Source organism: Parasteatoda tepidariorum, chromosome 11 (assembly GCF_982258835.1).
Source record: "Parasteatoda tepidariorum strain Cologne lab strain chromosome 11, Ptep-v5.0, whole genome shotgun sequence".
NCBI lineage: Eukaryota > Metazoa > Arthropoda > Arachnida > Araneae > Theridiidae > Parasteatoda > Parasteatoda tepidariorum.
In genome coordinates this window covers 29283700-29300103 of record NC_141765.1, presented here as the reverse complement: position 1 = coordinate 29300103, position 16404 = coordinate 29283700, and the positions used below count along the sequence as shown (strand labels likewise).

General features: G+C 32.4%; 2 protein-coding genes across 2 annotated transcripts in view; one reads left to right on the top strand and one right to left on the bottom strand.

The window, feature by feature from the left end:
* Fibp (acidic fibroblast growth factor intracellular-binding protein) overlaps nt 1–16404 on the bottom strand; it is a 61121-nt gene that overhangs the window by 4290 nt on the left and 40427 nt on the right. The gene's annotated exons all lie outside the window — the stretch shown is intronic.
* LOC107457492 (degenerin-like protein asic-2) overlaps nt 1–16404 on the top strand; it is a 37080-nt gene that overhangs the window by 11153 nt on the left and 9523 nt on the right. Inside the window, exons 4-10 of the mRNA XM_016075660.4 lie at nt 748–865; nt 1439–1563; nt 6337–6455; nt 8441–8601; nt 9740–9838; nt 12948–13047; nt 16040–16103. Coding sequence (XP_015931146.2) covers nt 748–865; nt 1439–1563; nt 6337–6455; nt 8441–8601; nt 9740–9838; nt 12948–13047; nt 16040–16103 — 786 coding nt within the window. The remainder of the gene's footprint in view (nt 1–747; nt 866–1438; nt 1564–6336; nt 6456–8440; nt 8602–9739; nt 9839–12947; nt 13048–16039; nt 16104–16404) is intronic.

Here is a 16404-nt window from a genome sequence, read left to right as displayed (position 1 = left end):
GGGTTTAATAAATTTGTAATAGTGGTAGTAAATGAATATTGTAGGAATTTAGAATTTTTAAACTTGCTCTATCTTCTAGAGTTCTGAATACGAAGACATCGCCAGAAAAGTTATATCTGTAAAATATCCAGCCACCCCACACCGAAATCCAGGACATTGCTCTGCAATGCTATTTCATTACTGGTGCTGAACATCCGACTAGTGTTGGGGTTTACGACTATCAACGTATAACTCAGTATACTTGTAATTTTGAACCCAACCCAGAAGACAAACTAGCTTTCGTGAGGATTTTTTGAAGGAAATAACCTGCATTAATGTTGCGTAGAGAGGAAAACCACGAAAACATACCATGGTTAGCTCGACTGCAAGGATATTTAAAACCTTGATCCTACCACTGAGGATATGACTCATAATGACTATAATTCTTGTTTAAATAAGTAAGAAAAGTAAGACACAAAAGTTCTTATCAATTTGGGTTAAATATTGAAAATGCGCATTTTTTTTTTTTTTTTTTTTTTTTTTTGCTGTGTTCATTTTCTTAAATATGCGTTCTGAGCTGCGTCCAGAATACAAAGCTCACCGATTAGATATAGTTTTAACATTATTTAATAATTTAGTTATAAACACTAAAGACGCATATTCCTCGTTATCTGACAAGGGTATTTCAAGATATCTTCCGTTCTAGTACTTTCTATTTTTCCAGTATATGTTTTTAATTATTAACCTCTGTTTGCTTTCTTTTTACAGGCAAAGACGGTCAGTTATCTGCAAAAAGGTTAAAAATCAATGCACATTTCTACCTGAAAATAGATTTTGCACGCAATATCCAAGGTACTGTCCAGGGGGTAAAAGGAATTTTTTCGGGGTAGGTGACTTAATTTTGTATAAAAATATTCCTCGATACAATTTTAACATTTGAAATACTTAAAAAAAAATGGATTTTACATGTCTTGTAATAATTAAACTCTAAGGTTCTCTTAAAATAAATTCTTAATTACTTTCAATGTATAACACTACAATATTGATGTATATAGTTTATAGATATTTCAGTAGTAATGAATTTATTATTAACATTTCAAATACTTAAAAAGAAATTGGATTTTATATGTCTTGTAATAATTAAACTCTAAGGTTCTCTTAAAATAAATTCTTAATTACTTTCAATGTATAAAACTACAATATTGATGTATATAGTTTATAGATATTTCAGTAGTAATGAATTTATTATTAACATTTCAAATACTTAAAAAAAAATTGGATTTTACAAGTCTTGTAATAATTAAACTCTAAGGTTCTCTTAAAATAAATTCTTAATTACTTTCAATGTATAAAACTACAATATTGATGTATATAGTTTATAGATATTTCAGTAGTAATGAATTTATTATTGATGAATAAATCATTTTCTCTAATAAATAATAACAAATTTGCTTTTTAGGTACCATTCCTAAATTCAATAATGGAAGATAAGCTTTCATGGGAACAAACTAGCAATGAATCTCACACAAAAGACATAATTTCATCCTGCAAAATACATCTCGAAGGAAAAATAAAAGATTGCGTGTATGTATAAAATACTTATTTACAAGAATAATGTAGCAACATTGCTGAAGGTATTACAAAAGAAGCTTCAATATACACTGGTTATCATAAATTAAGGAAAATTCACAAAAATCGCGATAACTCAAGAAATTACACATGGAATTTTATGAAACTTACCCACAATATACAACACATAGTAAGGTATTAAACAACATAAAAAGAAATTATCAGACATTAATAGTAGTATAGAAATTAGCACATGTATAAAATAAACAAATTGGAAGTATCGGTTTGCAATAGAAAAAGTACCTTTAATATGGAATATGATTGCCTCTAGAAGCAATACAGCACAAACAGCGATGTGTGATGCTTTCAATTATGCGGTCTATCAGTTCAATAGGAAGTGAGAGCCATTGCTCTTGTAAAGCAGTTGCAAGCGTGGCAAGGGTCTGAGGGGGCGGATTGATGGCAGATACACGCCTCCCTAGAGCATCCCAAACGTGCTCGATAGGATTCAAGTCCGGGGATCGAGCTGGCCACTCCATGCGAGTAATTGTTTCCTGTTGAAGATAATCATCAACAATGCGAGCTCTGTGTGGTCTTGCATTATCGTCCTGTAACAGGAAGCAATCACCAATTGCCCCGGCATATGGGCGCACATAAGCATCAAGGATGTTGTCTCGATAAACCTGAGCATTCACGGTTCCCCTTGGAAAGACATGGAGGTATGTGCGCCCTCCTAAGGATATGCCTCCCCAAACACAGACACTGCCTCTTCCGTATGCATCTCTTTCACGGATGTTTGATGGATGATAACGGGTCCCAGGTTCTCTCCATATCAAATAACGTCTACTGTCACTTTCTAGACTAAACCTGGACTCATCCGTAAAGAGAACAGGCCTCCATTGATCTGACGTCCAGTGGACATGTTGTCGGGCCCACTGCAAACGGTCTCTCCTATGGCGTGATGTGAGCGGCACGCAAATGGCTGGTCGTCTCGCATACAGACCACCTTCGTGGAGCCTTCTGAGCACAGTTGACGTTGACACCAACCTTCCGGTGGCTGCAGCAAGAGAGGATCTAAGATGTGTCGGAGTAGCGGTTCTATTCCTGCGTGCACTTAATGTCAAATATCGGTCATCGGCACTGGTCGTAACAGTTGGCCGTCCTTGACTGAACCTCCTAGATGCCGAATCTGTGGTTTGAAATTGCCTCCAAAGTCTATGAACCACAGATGGACTCACATTTAGCCATCTGGCCACTTCTGATTGACTCTGCCCTGCCTCTAGTCTCCCGATGGCTCTCCATCGTAGTTCTTCAGGCAAATGATGCCTAGAGGTCATTATTACGAATTGGCTATCTCAGATTTTCAATGTCGCAATCACAGTAAAATTTGTGTGCTTTCTCTCAAACTTGGACTTTTATGCTCCAGGCAGATGACGTAAGCCGAGTGCAGCGCCACTAATTTGCATATTGCAATTTTACTCAGCTACTCTTAGTGGACAACATATGCAAATTTTGCACGGTTTGGCTTACTTTTGAAAGAGTTATCGCTATTTTTGTGATTTTTCCTTAATTTATGATAACCAGTGTAGTTTAAACTAAAATTTTGGGTAAAGAATTATAATGATTTGGGAAACATTTAGCACATAAAGAGTATTTCGTTCATACTGAGCAACAAGTTTTCTAAGATTTTTTAAATAACATACTATTAAGATATTCTAGGAAGTTCTCCGATTCCGATTATCAACTAGAGAGTTTAGTTAAAAAAAAACTCACAAATAAACTGAATATTTAATTACTCGAACACAATTCAATAATTTCAACTGATAACCCCCCCCCCGTCAATTACTGTAATAGATAACTCAATTGATTTTTTTATATTATAGAAAATATTTTGAATAGAGAATATATTTTGAATAGAGAAAATATTTTGAATAGTTTAGCTTCCCTAAATCCTCATTACCAAAACAATTCCGAGATATCTTAGGCTAAAAAATCAAAAGTAATTTTCATTTAATTCAAATGACATTTTTGAAGGCAAGGAAGAATTAAATTTAAGCTCCTTAAATTTTTATATTTAGAAATGCAAGGTTATAATTTTCAGTTTTCTTCTCTCCATAAAATTCACTAAATTCAAAGGTAAACTTCAATAGACTTAAAGTTTTTAATTGAGGTTCAGTTTGTAGAAGAGCATTAAAAGTATTACAAATAGTTCTTTAGCTTTATTTAAAAATTGCCAGTATTATTACTGTTAAAAAAATTTTACACAGACATTTGTAATTTGTCATTATTTCAAAATAAGACCTTTCAGTACAAATTTATTTGAAAGCGTACACCTGGTTTTATAAATACAAATAAACATCACCGTAACCACGAGGGTCATAGAGGAAGTTTCACAATTTTGTGACCAATGGTATGATTATGGCAATGTGGTCAGTATTCCTCACAAGCCGCCTTAACTTCCTACTCAAGCTGGAACTATTATATATATATATATATATATATATATATATATATATATATATATATATATATATATATATATATATATATATATATATAGGGGAGAGTCGGGTAGCCCCGCCCAGCGGTTACCCCCGCCCAGCGGTTACCCCCGCCCACAGTCAATTTCATATGCATAGAATATTTTTTCAAATCAATGGGCCATCGGACATTAATTGTTATATTAAAAAAATATTATTTTCAGAGTTTCAAGTATTTATGCAGCTGTTAACATGGTAAGCAATAGTTTTCAAAATATGCTGAATACAGTGGTCATGAAATTAAGAAAAATTGGTTGAATGTTTCGATTAAACTTCATTTTAATACTAAAAAAATAATATTTTCTATACATACAGCATTAAAGTATGTAGTCTTAAGTTTAATTTGCACGAAGAAAAAAGTTCATATGTGAAAAATTGTTCGAGTAATTACAAATTTACAAAAAAATTAGATTTCGGGTAGCCCCGCTCACATGAATGTCGGGTATCACCGCCCAATTTTATTTCGTCGATAAATGTACGGTTTCAAAGATTATTATTTTATTGCTTCAAACTTTAATGTTATATGCATTTTTAACAACAAATATTGTTGTTATTAAATTATTGTTATTAAATTATAGAATTCACTAAAAGTATATAAATATGTAATAAATAAAATAATTTTGTGATAAAAATGATAAATGAGGTTTATCTATTGTCAATACATTGGTCACTTTCATTTACACCTGAAAAAACAGTCAAAAAACACAATTTTTGTAACTGGGTGGGGCTACCCGACACATTTTGAAAAGCGCTGAAAAACATGTTTTTTTAACTTTCTATTTTTTTAAGTTAAACTATACTTTTTTTGGTTTATTCTTTTTGTATTATTTAATTAGATGGTAAAACTATAGAAACATACCAAAATATTGATTATTACTCAATATTATACTGAAATATAAGCAATACTCCTTAAGTGGGCGGAGCTACCCGACTCTCCCCTATATATATATACAGAATTGACATCTGATCATCCTCAGGGATGTTTCCCAGACTTTCGCCAATAGCCCATTGTGCAATTCAAGTGCGATGTAAATAAAATACTACTAATTCTACTTTTATTAATTACTTTAATAATAATCCTTAATTACCACTAAACAAGCATCTTTTCATAGCTTGCTCTTTGCTTTCCGGTCTCACATTGTAGTGAGGATCGACACCCAATCTCACATTGTTCTAAAAATGCAATAAAATTAATTAGTAACTGTTACTTTAACTCATTGCGGTTTTCTAAACGCACGTTCCTTTTATAATATTTATTAAAAACGCTCCTTTTATAATATTTAAAATGGAATTATTAAAAAAAAAGATATTATTGTTCTGAGTAAATATAAAGATTTAATTAAACGAATATTTAAAGGTAAATATACAGTGTGTTTCGTAGTTACCATTTAAATATATTTTTGGAATTGTTTTCAAAAATAAAGTAGCAAGTATAGACGCGAATCAGCGTCAGAATCACTCACAGCCTGCGTGGATTTAAAAGTATCAAAATGAACTTGAGCATCGGATGAAAATTGAAAGGCAACTATTAGAAATGCTTTACAGAAGAATCAGATAATCAAATAACTTTGAGCCGTGGTGGCCCAGGGGATAGAGAGCTCGCCTCCCAACGAGGTAAAACCGGGTTCGAATCCCAGTGATTGCTGGTCGACACGAATTCCGCACCCAGCTCGCACCGATCACAGCGCTGGCGTAAAATATCCTCAGTGATAGATGGATCATGGGTTAGAGTTCCCTTGCCGTCTGGCAACCCGTGGGAGGCTTTCGTGTTTTCTCTCTCCATGTAAAGCAAATGCGCGTTATTTCCATCAAAAAGTCCTCCAGGAAGGCGAATTTCTCCTAATACTTAATACAGGGGTTCTTTTGTCTTTTGGATTGGGATCAAATTTACAAGGCCACGTAGTTGAAAATTGGTAGTTCTAAACTCAAAATTGGATCGGTCGTTCAACGACGGTGATAAAATCAAATCAAATAACTTTGATACTTTTAATCTTATCTTGTGTCCTGGCCTCGATAATCATTCGTAAAATTTTGATAACATTTATGTTATTTTCTAACATAATTTTTTCTTCAGAACTTTAACTGGTAAGTTTTTAATTTCATTTTTGTCAAAATATCTAAAAATGCAAAATAAATGTGATACGTTAATGACAGTTATTACGAAACACCATTCATATCTGAAATAAAGTGCAATATAAATATGCGAGGGAGTCTATAATTACTAATTAGATTTCGTTGTATATTTCAGTAAGCCTTATCGTAGAGTACCAACTGTAAGTATTGAATCAAAACCTAACTACTGCTATACAATAGAGTCGCAGTGGGAAAAACCAAATTCAACGGATGAAATTCATCCAAATACTTTCTGTAAGTATGTTTTCCAATTTTTTTTATCTTGATTTAATGTATTTTTAGCTTGAATAAGATTTGACTTATAATAAATAAGATGTTCCGTAATGACCACCCTTAATCAATATTTTTAGACACCTTGTCCAAGATGAAGAAAGGTACCGCAAATAAATACCCAAGCAAAGATATACCCTATTAGAAATCTGACGAATCACTGTTAAATTACGATGAAATTGAAACACATCCAAACCAGTTTGAAATCTCGAGGGAAAAAAGAGGACACCTTCAAATTTCATCCGAAGTTTTGATGTTTTCAATTCTGTCTTCCCGCACAGCGATTCGAGAGATGTCTAAGTTTTTTTTTTCTTTTTTTTTTTTTTTTAACGTTGCGTAAATTATTATTTTTGATACCTAAAGACAAGAACTCTATAAAAATATACTGAGGTTGGTTATTAGAAATATATATATATATATATATATATATATATATATATATATATATATATATATATATATATATATATATATATATATATATATATATATATATATATATATATATATATATATATATATATGCATGCTGAATTAATAGTAAGAGTAAGCACAAGAGCTAGAAGAACCGCCAGAGATAAGTAACTTTCAGTGGAACAAGGCATTGCTGGTTTATTTTAGTTATCATAAAGCAGTGTGAAATACTGTTTGCAATCAACAAATCATTTGGTTATTTTCTTTAACTTTGTTATTAACTTTTTCCTAGAAACCACTACCACTTTTTTTGTCAATTTGTTAACTCTTGTAACAAACATATTTAAATACTGTTAGCAATCAACAAAACATTTGATTATTTTTTTTAACTTTGTTTAACTCTTTCTTACAAACCACTAGCTTTTTTTTTGTCTATTTATTAACCCTTGTTTGTTTTTATAATTTGAGACCAAACTTCTTAAATAAAAAATTTGGTTTTGAGACTGGTCATGCTGCATACCTCACAGGGCAGGCGAGAGGGATACATCTCTATCCTACGAGATGATATTCTTGAGCAGCTGATTTATGATTAAATAGTGATAAAAACGAAGGCATAAGCTAATAATTGATGTTAGAGATAATTGCATAATATATTTATAACATTATTTTATTCTGATAAATATGATGTGAATATTCCTTTAAGAAAATAGAATTTTTTTTCTTTCGAAAAATGTTTCATGAAGCTTTCAGAAATTAAAATTATTTTTTTTAAATTTGACTTTGATTTTTAAGATTTAGCTCGACAGTTGCAACACCTGTCGTTGTTACAACTGTTCGAGCTGTACAACTGTCGAACTTTGAAGCAGTTTCTACTTAAATAAATATATATTTATATATATTTTAAGTAGAAACTGCTTCAAACATACCTTAATTTTTTTCTTCCATATTCTAAAATTTTCCAGAATGTAGCAAACCAGGTTCACTCTTGTTCTATCAGTTAGTAGAATGGTGTAATTTATAAATTTGATACTTTTTGTCCTCTTGGCAGAATATAGTTGTTTATTAACAATGAGAGTCAATTGAATGAGCCAAACAGGATAACAATTTTATGAGCCAAAGAATATTCTACAGGTTTTTGAATGCCCCGCAGTTGGGCCACAATTCAAACTCAACGTTTCGTTTTTGGAACATTGGAATTGGAAAGGCTTAAGGTGATAATGAAATTTAAAAAAATAGCTACAGGCCCATTTATAGAAACTTTCTAAACCTATAAAGGCGAGCTACCTTTATTAGGCCAATGACACTTATTTTCATTTTCCAATGTTTACTTAACTTTTCATGTTTATAAAGTTCACGCCCAGGTAACGCAGCGATAATTACATTAACATTATACAAAAGCAATAATTACATTTCACAAAATTATAAAATTGCAGAATTTGATGCCGAAATCAATTACTAAAATTAAGTGGCCCAATGATAGCAACCAAGCCTTATACTATTCTTAAATAATAAACACAACCTTTTGAAATCTTTAGATTATGACATCAATTTAAGAACTCAGCCAGAAGAATACATTGTATATTCAGATCCTGTTCAAATTTATGTTGCTGTTCACGATCGTAGGAGGTTGGTTAATCCCTATACGGAAGGGTATGTTTTGAAAGGGGGAGTCAAGTATCAAGCTTACGTTTCTATGGTAAGTCGCAATTCTATCTTTATGGAATGATTATTATGAGAATTGAAAAAGTCAGTAAAATTTCAAATGTCTGCAAATATCAATACAAGGTCAAAAAATTACAAATGTCAATGTTAGTGAAATGGTTTTTATAATAAACTTCTCATGGGTTCTGTCTTCGTTGGGTAAATACAGTTTCTTTGATACCAAGTAACTCAAGGGATGTTCCCATTCATTTTTATTTCATATCATTTATCAAACAGTTTTATTTCGAAGCCGTAAAAACGTATTATTTGCTTAAGATTGGCACGGAATAGCCAATTCCAACTTTCGTACCATTAAACTCTATCAGTTCAATTCATTCAAAGATAACCTTGTAAAATCTCAAAAGAGCGTTGAAAAAAAGTTTAAATGATTATAATAATTTCAATTAAGGTTAACAAATAGCGTAAAAAAATGCATCGCTCTTTACTAGACAATTGCGGACTGGCATTGGAATATTAAATAAAATTATATATATATATATATATATTCATTCAGAGTGTTCCGAAACTCATGGTACATATGTAAGGGGTGATAGAACAACTAGACAAGCACAAATCACCATACAATCTAGGGTCCGAACACAAGTCGAAACGCGCAACAGGGCTCCTCTCAGCGATACGGTGATTTGTGCTTGTCTAGTTGTGTTTTATCACACTCTAACGTATGTATCGTGAGTTTTGAGACACCCTGTAAATACATATAGTTTAAAAACTCACCCAACAGTTTCTGAAAATAAACCATAAATATTGAAGCCATTAATGCATATAATACCCTGTAACCAGTGAACAATATTATCTACATTAGTTCAAATAGGTGAAAATTCTGTGAAGTTTAAGAGACCATCACCAGACAACTGAATTTCAACCTGATAACTTCGTAGACAACGCGCGCCTGTAAGCAAGCATTCATGTAAATGGACAGTAAAAGAAAAAAAAACCTCTTTGTCGAAATAAAGAGTAGCCATTCATTGAGTAACTACGCGAAACCTCCAAAAGCAAAATCCAAATACAATTAATAAAGGCAAAAATATTTCAGGCATCAAACATAAAAGCATTTTATGGATTTGTAAGAAAAAGTTATATATGCCTCTACATATGTAAAATTCTCTTTATAGACAGAAGAAATAAGCTTGCCATATCCATATAAAACTGATTGTACAGACTACATTCATCTGTGGAGAGAAAATAATGGAACTGGTCCTCTTAATCAGCTGGTAAGACAGTACAATTGTTTACTTTGCAAATTGTTTACAATTGTTAGACAATTGTATACTTGGTAAATTGCTTACAATTGAAAAAAAAACAACTGATTACAACAGAAAAGATTGTTCAGACAATAGTGAAAACGCTTTACTTAAAACTCGAATGCTATAGAAGTCATATTTATTTTTACTATAAATTATTTTTATTTTACAACCGCCGTTGAACAGCCGACCCAATTTTCGGGGTTTATGACTACTAATGTTTAACTACGTAGCCTTGTAATTTCGAACCCAACCCAGAAGACAAGGGAACTCCTGGATCAAGTATTGCGGGAAATTTGCCTTTGTCGAGGACTTTTTTGATGGTACTAACCCGCATTTGCGTTGCATGGAGAGGAAGACCACAACCTCCCACTGTTAGCTTGACGGCAAGGGGACTTTAACCCATGAAGCGTCTACCACTGAGGATATTTCACGTCAGCACTGTCGTCGGTGAAAACCAGATGTGGAATTCGTATTGACTAGCTATCGCTGGAATTCGAACCCGCTTCACCTCATTGGAAGGCGAACGCTGTACCCCCTGAGCCATCGCGGTTCAAGTCATATTTATTGAGTTTTAAAGTTTAAAAAAAATTAGAAGTTGAAAAAATTTCAAAGTAAATTTTTTATTTTACTAAACTATGTACATTAGAATTTAAGCGTAAAAACTTTTACTAGTCATTATCGAGGCCCGTAAAAGCAAAGGAGCGACTGAATTCTATAAATAATCAGTTTGTCTGGAATATAGTTGCTTTTCGTAAGGGATTGTCTTTCATCACCATCTGAATAAATTGCCTAAAAATGATTTATCAGAGTTTTGGAAAGATTTTTTTCCTTTTTTCCCTTGAGAATTAGTTCGCGACTCAAATGAGGACGCATTTTTTAATTCATTTCTTACAAGGATTCCAAAAATATACATTAATGCCTGTCATTTCCGAACACCCTGTTTATTACTTTACAGTTTCAAACTAATAATTTTTATTAAAATTTTTTTAAATTCTAAATACGTAAATCTCATATGAACCAAAAAACGATAATTTAAAATGAAAAAATGTAAACAATGTTTTGGCAAGAAAATAAAAGACCATGAATGACGCAATTTTCAAATCATTTTTTTAAAATTCCAATTTAAAATTTCACTATAAAAACACTTTTTCGATATAGAATTATTTTACAGCAGTAGCATGTATGCTGTGCAAATTTTGAAAACTTATCTCAATATATTCTTACAGAAGATTTTAATGTAGTGTAAATCGATGTGAATCGAACATGCATATTAAAGTCGTTATCCAAACACATATCTAAGAAGAGCAACTCACTTCCTGCTCCATCAGGGCAAGAAAAATCGATTAAATAAAAAAGGAGATAAAAAATTATCCCCATCGAAATATAGCCACCTGATTATAATCAAAATACCCGCCACAATTATAGATAATTTGAAGTATGCGATGTTGCTTACCATTTACCAATATCTGGAGTAAAGCATCAACAATATTATGAAAGGTTTCAATGATCCTAGCCTTCAATTCTACCACACACTGAAATTGCCCCTTTTTGGTACGTAGACCCCTTCTTGAGAATAGCCCCTCACGTTTTCTTGTGAGGAAAGGACATGCTATTTATAATTACCACTCTTTTATCAGAAACCTACCACAGTGAAAATTTTTCGACGTAAATTGAGGTATCATCCTGCTGTAAAATCTGGCATAGGCCACTAATTCTCTCTACGAATGACCATAAATGGGTTTCTAGCATTTTTTTGTGAATCGGTAGCTTATAGACGGCGTGGGGGAGAGGCTAGATTAGGTTGACCACTATAGCAGTAACCTTCCCACACAGTTAACGAGCCTCCACCTTGCAGTATAATAGAGATGAAATCCTCATCTAATCTCACGCCATGCCAATTGCACATAAAACTGCCTGGATCATCCAAATTCGGCTTTTTTTCCTACTCTCCTATGCTTGAGGATAACTTTCAAATTAAGATACTGCTTAGTTCTTTTATATAGCAAATTGTTTGCATGATACATAGAAGGAAACATTAGATGAGAGAAAAAAATAAAATCTTCGCCAATGGACAACAAAGTGGAGGCTCTTTAATGGAGTGGGAAGACTTCGGCTATGGTGTTTAATTTAACTTGTCTTATTCCCCAGGTCGCATGAAGGATACCAATTAGCGAAAAATGCTAGTAACCCATTTATTTCCATTAATAGAAAGAAATGGAGGTTCAAGCTATATTTTCCGGTAGGATAATACCTTGATTTACAATGAAAAATCTTCACAGTGTTTTTTTTTTTGGATAACGGGGTACATGTCATGAATGCCCTGTTCTTTCTCTTAATTTCAATCCCAAAGAAAACGTGGGAGCTATCCTTAAGACTGTATATGCTAAAGAGATGCAGTTTCAGTCTGTAGCAGAAATGAAGGCTATCATCATCATTGAAACTTGGCATAATACTGATGGTACTGTCCTCCAAAGAATGGTAAATGGTAAGCAACAATGCATTTTTCAAGTCATGCATAGATGTGACGGGTATTTTGCCTATAATAAGAAATGGCTTTATTTCGATGAGAGACTTTTTACCTTCCATTTTTACTTATACGATTTTTTCCCTTTCCAGGTGAAGCAGGGAGATAGTTAATCCTTGTAAATATGTGTTTGAATATCGACTTTCTTAATAAACATGTTTGGTTCACATTAGTTTCCTTTGCATCCAACTTTGGCGCAAAATAACAAATCAATTATTTAAGTGGGACACGCTGCGCTATGAAATTTGAAAACAACAATCTTAAAGGGAAATATTAGTGAGAAAAAGCAGCTATTGTATGTTAATTTATGTATCGCATAATAAACAAAAACATGCATATTACGTCAAAATAGTTATTCATGCGAAACTGAACTGCAAAACAGTAGATTCGATAACTCTCAACTTTTAATAAATTTACTTGAAAATTTAAAAGCTTCTATATCAACATAGTCGCTTTCGTAACACATAAGATACTTTCTTTTTCTTCACAAAATGGTGGCATATTGAAGAAAACATCTAATTTTGTGCTTTTGTTTTAATATTACTTCTTTAGATGTGTATCGAGTTTTGCAAATTGAATACTTTAAAACAACAAGGTTCTTGTATTGATGAAAACGTTGCATATCCTCATGAAGAAGTTCTATGTAAAAAAGGTAAGTTACTTGGACATAAACTCAAAATGTGTCTTATTAAGTATGAAGAGATTTTTAAAAATACAAGATTTTCAACAATCGTTGCCCTTTATATATATAAATATATATATATATATAAGCTCACCGGACAAAAAATTAGTCACCCTAGTGCGCAAACACCGATGAATCCTTACGCTTCGTTAGATGACGCAGTGGTCAAGTGACGTGCTCAACTGCATGCACACTGCTTCAACCTGATCAAAGACAAGTAGCTATCAGTGAGATATTTTTGTTTGGAGCGGAAATTGTGTGTAATTATGGGTAAGAGTAAAGATATGACGTGCCAATGGTCTTATGGTGAATAAAGTTGCTGGATTTGTTGGCGCTTCAAAGCTGACTGTTCAACGTGTCTACAAGCAGTGGTGTAATATACGTGGTCACGAAAGACGCCGTCAGAATTGTGGTCGGAAAAAGATCCGGCATGAAAGTGGCCGGAGACGCGTTTCACGACTTTTCAATCAAAATCGCTTCCAAACTGACAGGAATTACTTCAGTTACTAAATGAAGATCCACCCCAGTCTCTTAGTGAGAAAAAATTGCGAATGGAGCTGCATGCAATGAACATATGGAGTCGAACATCTCGTAAGAGGTTACTGCTCGCACTTGCACATAAAGCTGTGCAACTTCAGTGGGATAGAAGTCAACGAACATGGACAGTTGCTGACTGGCGGAATTTAATATGGTCTGAAGAATCACGTTTTTGCATTTATTCAAGAGAAGCACGTCTGCAAGTGCAACACAGACCAGATGAAGCATTTCATCCTGACTGCGTGCAAGCATAGGTTCAAGCCGGAGGTGGGTCTGTCATGACTTGGGGGTGTTTTTCTTATAATGGATTGGACAACTAACTGAAGGGGCCACTAACATGATCCAACATGTTTTTTGAAAGTTCTGGACAAATAGGAGTTGTCTTTCAGTCACCCTCTTCATGTAAAGTGTGTTGTCGATACCCCTATTTTTCAAGATGACAACAGCAAAGTTCATGGGGCTGGAAGTATATATGACTGGTTTTATGAACACTCAGACACTCAATTACATCTTGGCTGGCCAGCAAAATCACCTGACTTGAACCCCATTGAAAATTTGTGCGACATGTTGGAACAAGGGGTAAAACGCCAAATACAGCATTCTCACAATTTGGTGAATTTGCACGATCAAATCCTCAACGAAGGGCTTAAACTGGATTCGACGTACTTGCAAAATCTTGTGAACTCACTTCCTAACCGAATCCAGGCGGTCATCAAATCTAAAGGCGGAGTTACACATTATTAAATGATCTTTTTCATGATTTCTCTAAGGGTGACTAATTTTTTGTCCGGTGAGCTTATATATATATATATATATATATATATATATATATATATATATATATATATATATATATATATATATATATATATATATATATATATCAAGTTCAAAATAAATATAAAAGGAAAATTACAGATACATGAAGGAAAAAAAAAAGGGGGGGGGAAAGAAAAATAATAATAAAAAAATAACTAACAACTGGGGGTAAAAAATAAAAAAAGGATAAAAATTTTTTTTAAAAATCCGGAAAATAAAAGATATAATAAGATAATATATATATATATATATATATATATATACATATATATATATATATATATATATATATATATATATATATTACAACTGTTAAATGAAGTATAAAAATATACACATTATGAGCATAAAATTATTTTTTAGTTGAAAGGGAAAAAACTTCCCCAAAATCTGGAGAATCATTATCGAGATCACACGTAAAGTGCGATTAAAATTAACAAAATCAGTTCCATTGCCAGATAGAGGTGACAGATAATTGTCAGAAACATACAATTTCTTTTGGTAATCATACTGAAATTTTTAATCAAGCCTTGATAATGTCAGGACTGTGACGTCAATACTGATGTTTTTGTTATTTGTCTGAATTAAATATTAATTTCCGACTTCTACAGTTCATGTTTTGTTTTTTTTTGGTCAAATTTTTTATCTATTTAATACTCTTCTGACAAGGAGTCTAAATAATTAAGAGTGGTAAGTATGGGGAACCCAGTTTAGAACTCCATTAAAAGAAATACATACATTCATATGACGTAAACAGTTATTTCGAATATTGCATAACCAAATTTGGCTCGTTATAGATATTCTGTTTTATATTGCCGAAGCTTTTTGGAGTATAGAAAAATTTATATTAATCCCTTCTTCAATTTAAAGTTTAACGCTTTATAGGACCACTTTTTCCAAGTAATGTTAAAATATTTTTAGAATTGATTTATTACTTAAAACTAATTTCATTTTTAAATAATTTAATTTCTTCGTAAGAAAAGTTGTAGAGATTTTTCTAAATTTTACATACAGTAAAAAAATAGCCTGGTTGGTAGGGCACTGCGCCCATGTCTAAGAGATCGTGTGTTCGATCCCCACCGACCGAAGACTCCCCATGTAGTAAATGGTGACTGATGCACGTTAAATCTGTTGAGTCACACAGTCCTCCATGTTCCCATAACAAATCATACCTCTGGGGGTACTGATCCAGGAGTTTTATTGTCTTCTGGATAGGTTCAAAATTACAAGGTTACGGAGTTAAACATTAGAATTCGTAAACCCAAAATTGGGTGGGCTGTTCCACGACGGTTATAAAATAATAAAAAAATGCTCCCACAAATCATAGGTGGAAAATTAGCTCCCCATTGATAGTTAAAAATTTATGAATTTTGGTGGGAAGTATGCTTTCTACAGCCTTAGAAAGGGTTAAACAAAATAAGAAATAAAGGTTCAATTTTAAAAAGCTTCTGGCATTTTTTCAAAGCCAAAGATTTTATTCGACTATATACAAGATAGTGATTTTTTAATCAAAATAAATAAAAAGCAACCTTCATTGAAAGACAACGAAATTTTGTTATCATTTTTTAAAATATATAAATTATTATTTACGGTTCTTTGTTTTTAGGAGTTGTTACAGCCACTAGTAACATAGTTGAAAAATGTACAAAACAATGCCATCCACCTTGCAAGTATGTTCCTTTAATTATTTTTAATTTATGAAACATATTTATCTCAAAATAATTTAATAGGTAAAAGCAATTTGTAAAACATCTAAATTTTAATGAAGCAATACTGCTATGAATCTTATACGAGTTAACTATCTTGGATTGTTGCAATTCTAATTGTGGTTGATCATAATCCTCTTTGAATAAGTTTATTTCCATTTTTAAAGAAGGAGTAATGTTTTATTAGGGAGTAGTTTAATTTATTTTTTAACAAGATTGTGTGTGGATATCATTTTCCTTACTTCAAAAGGTTTTCGATAAGCAG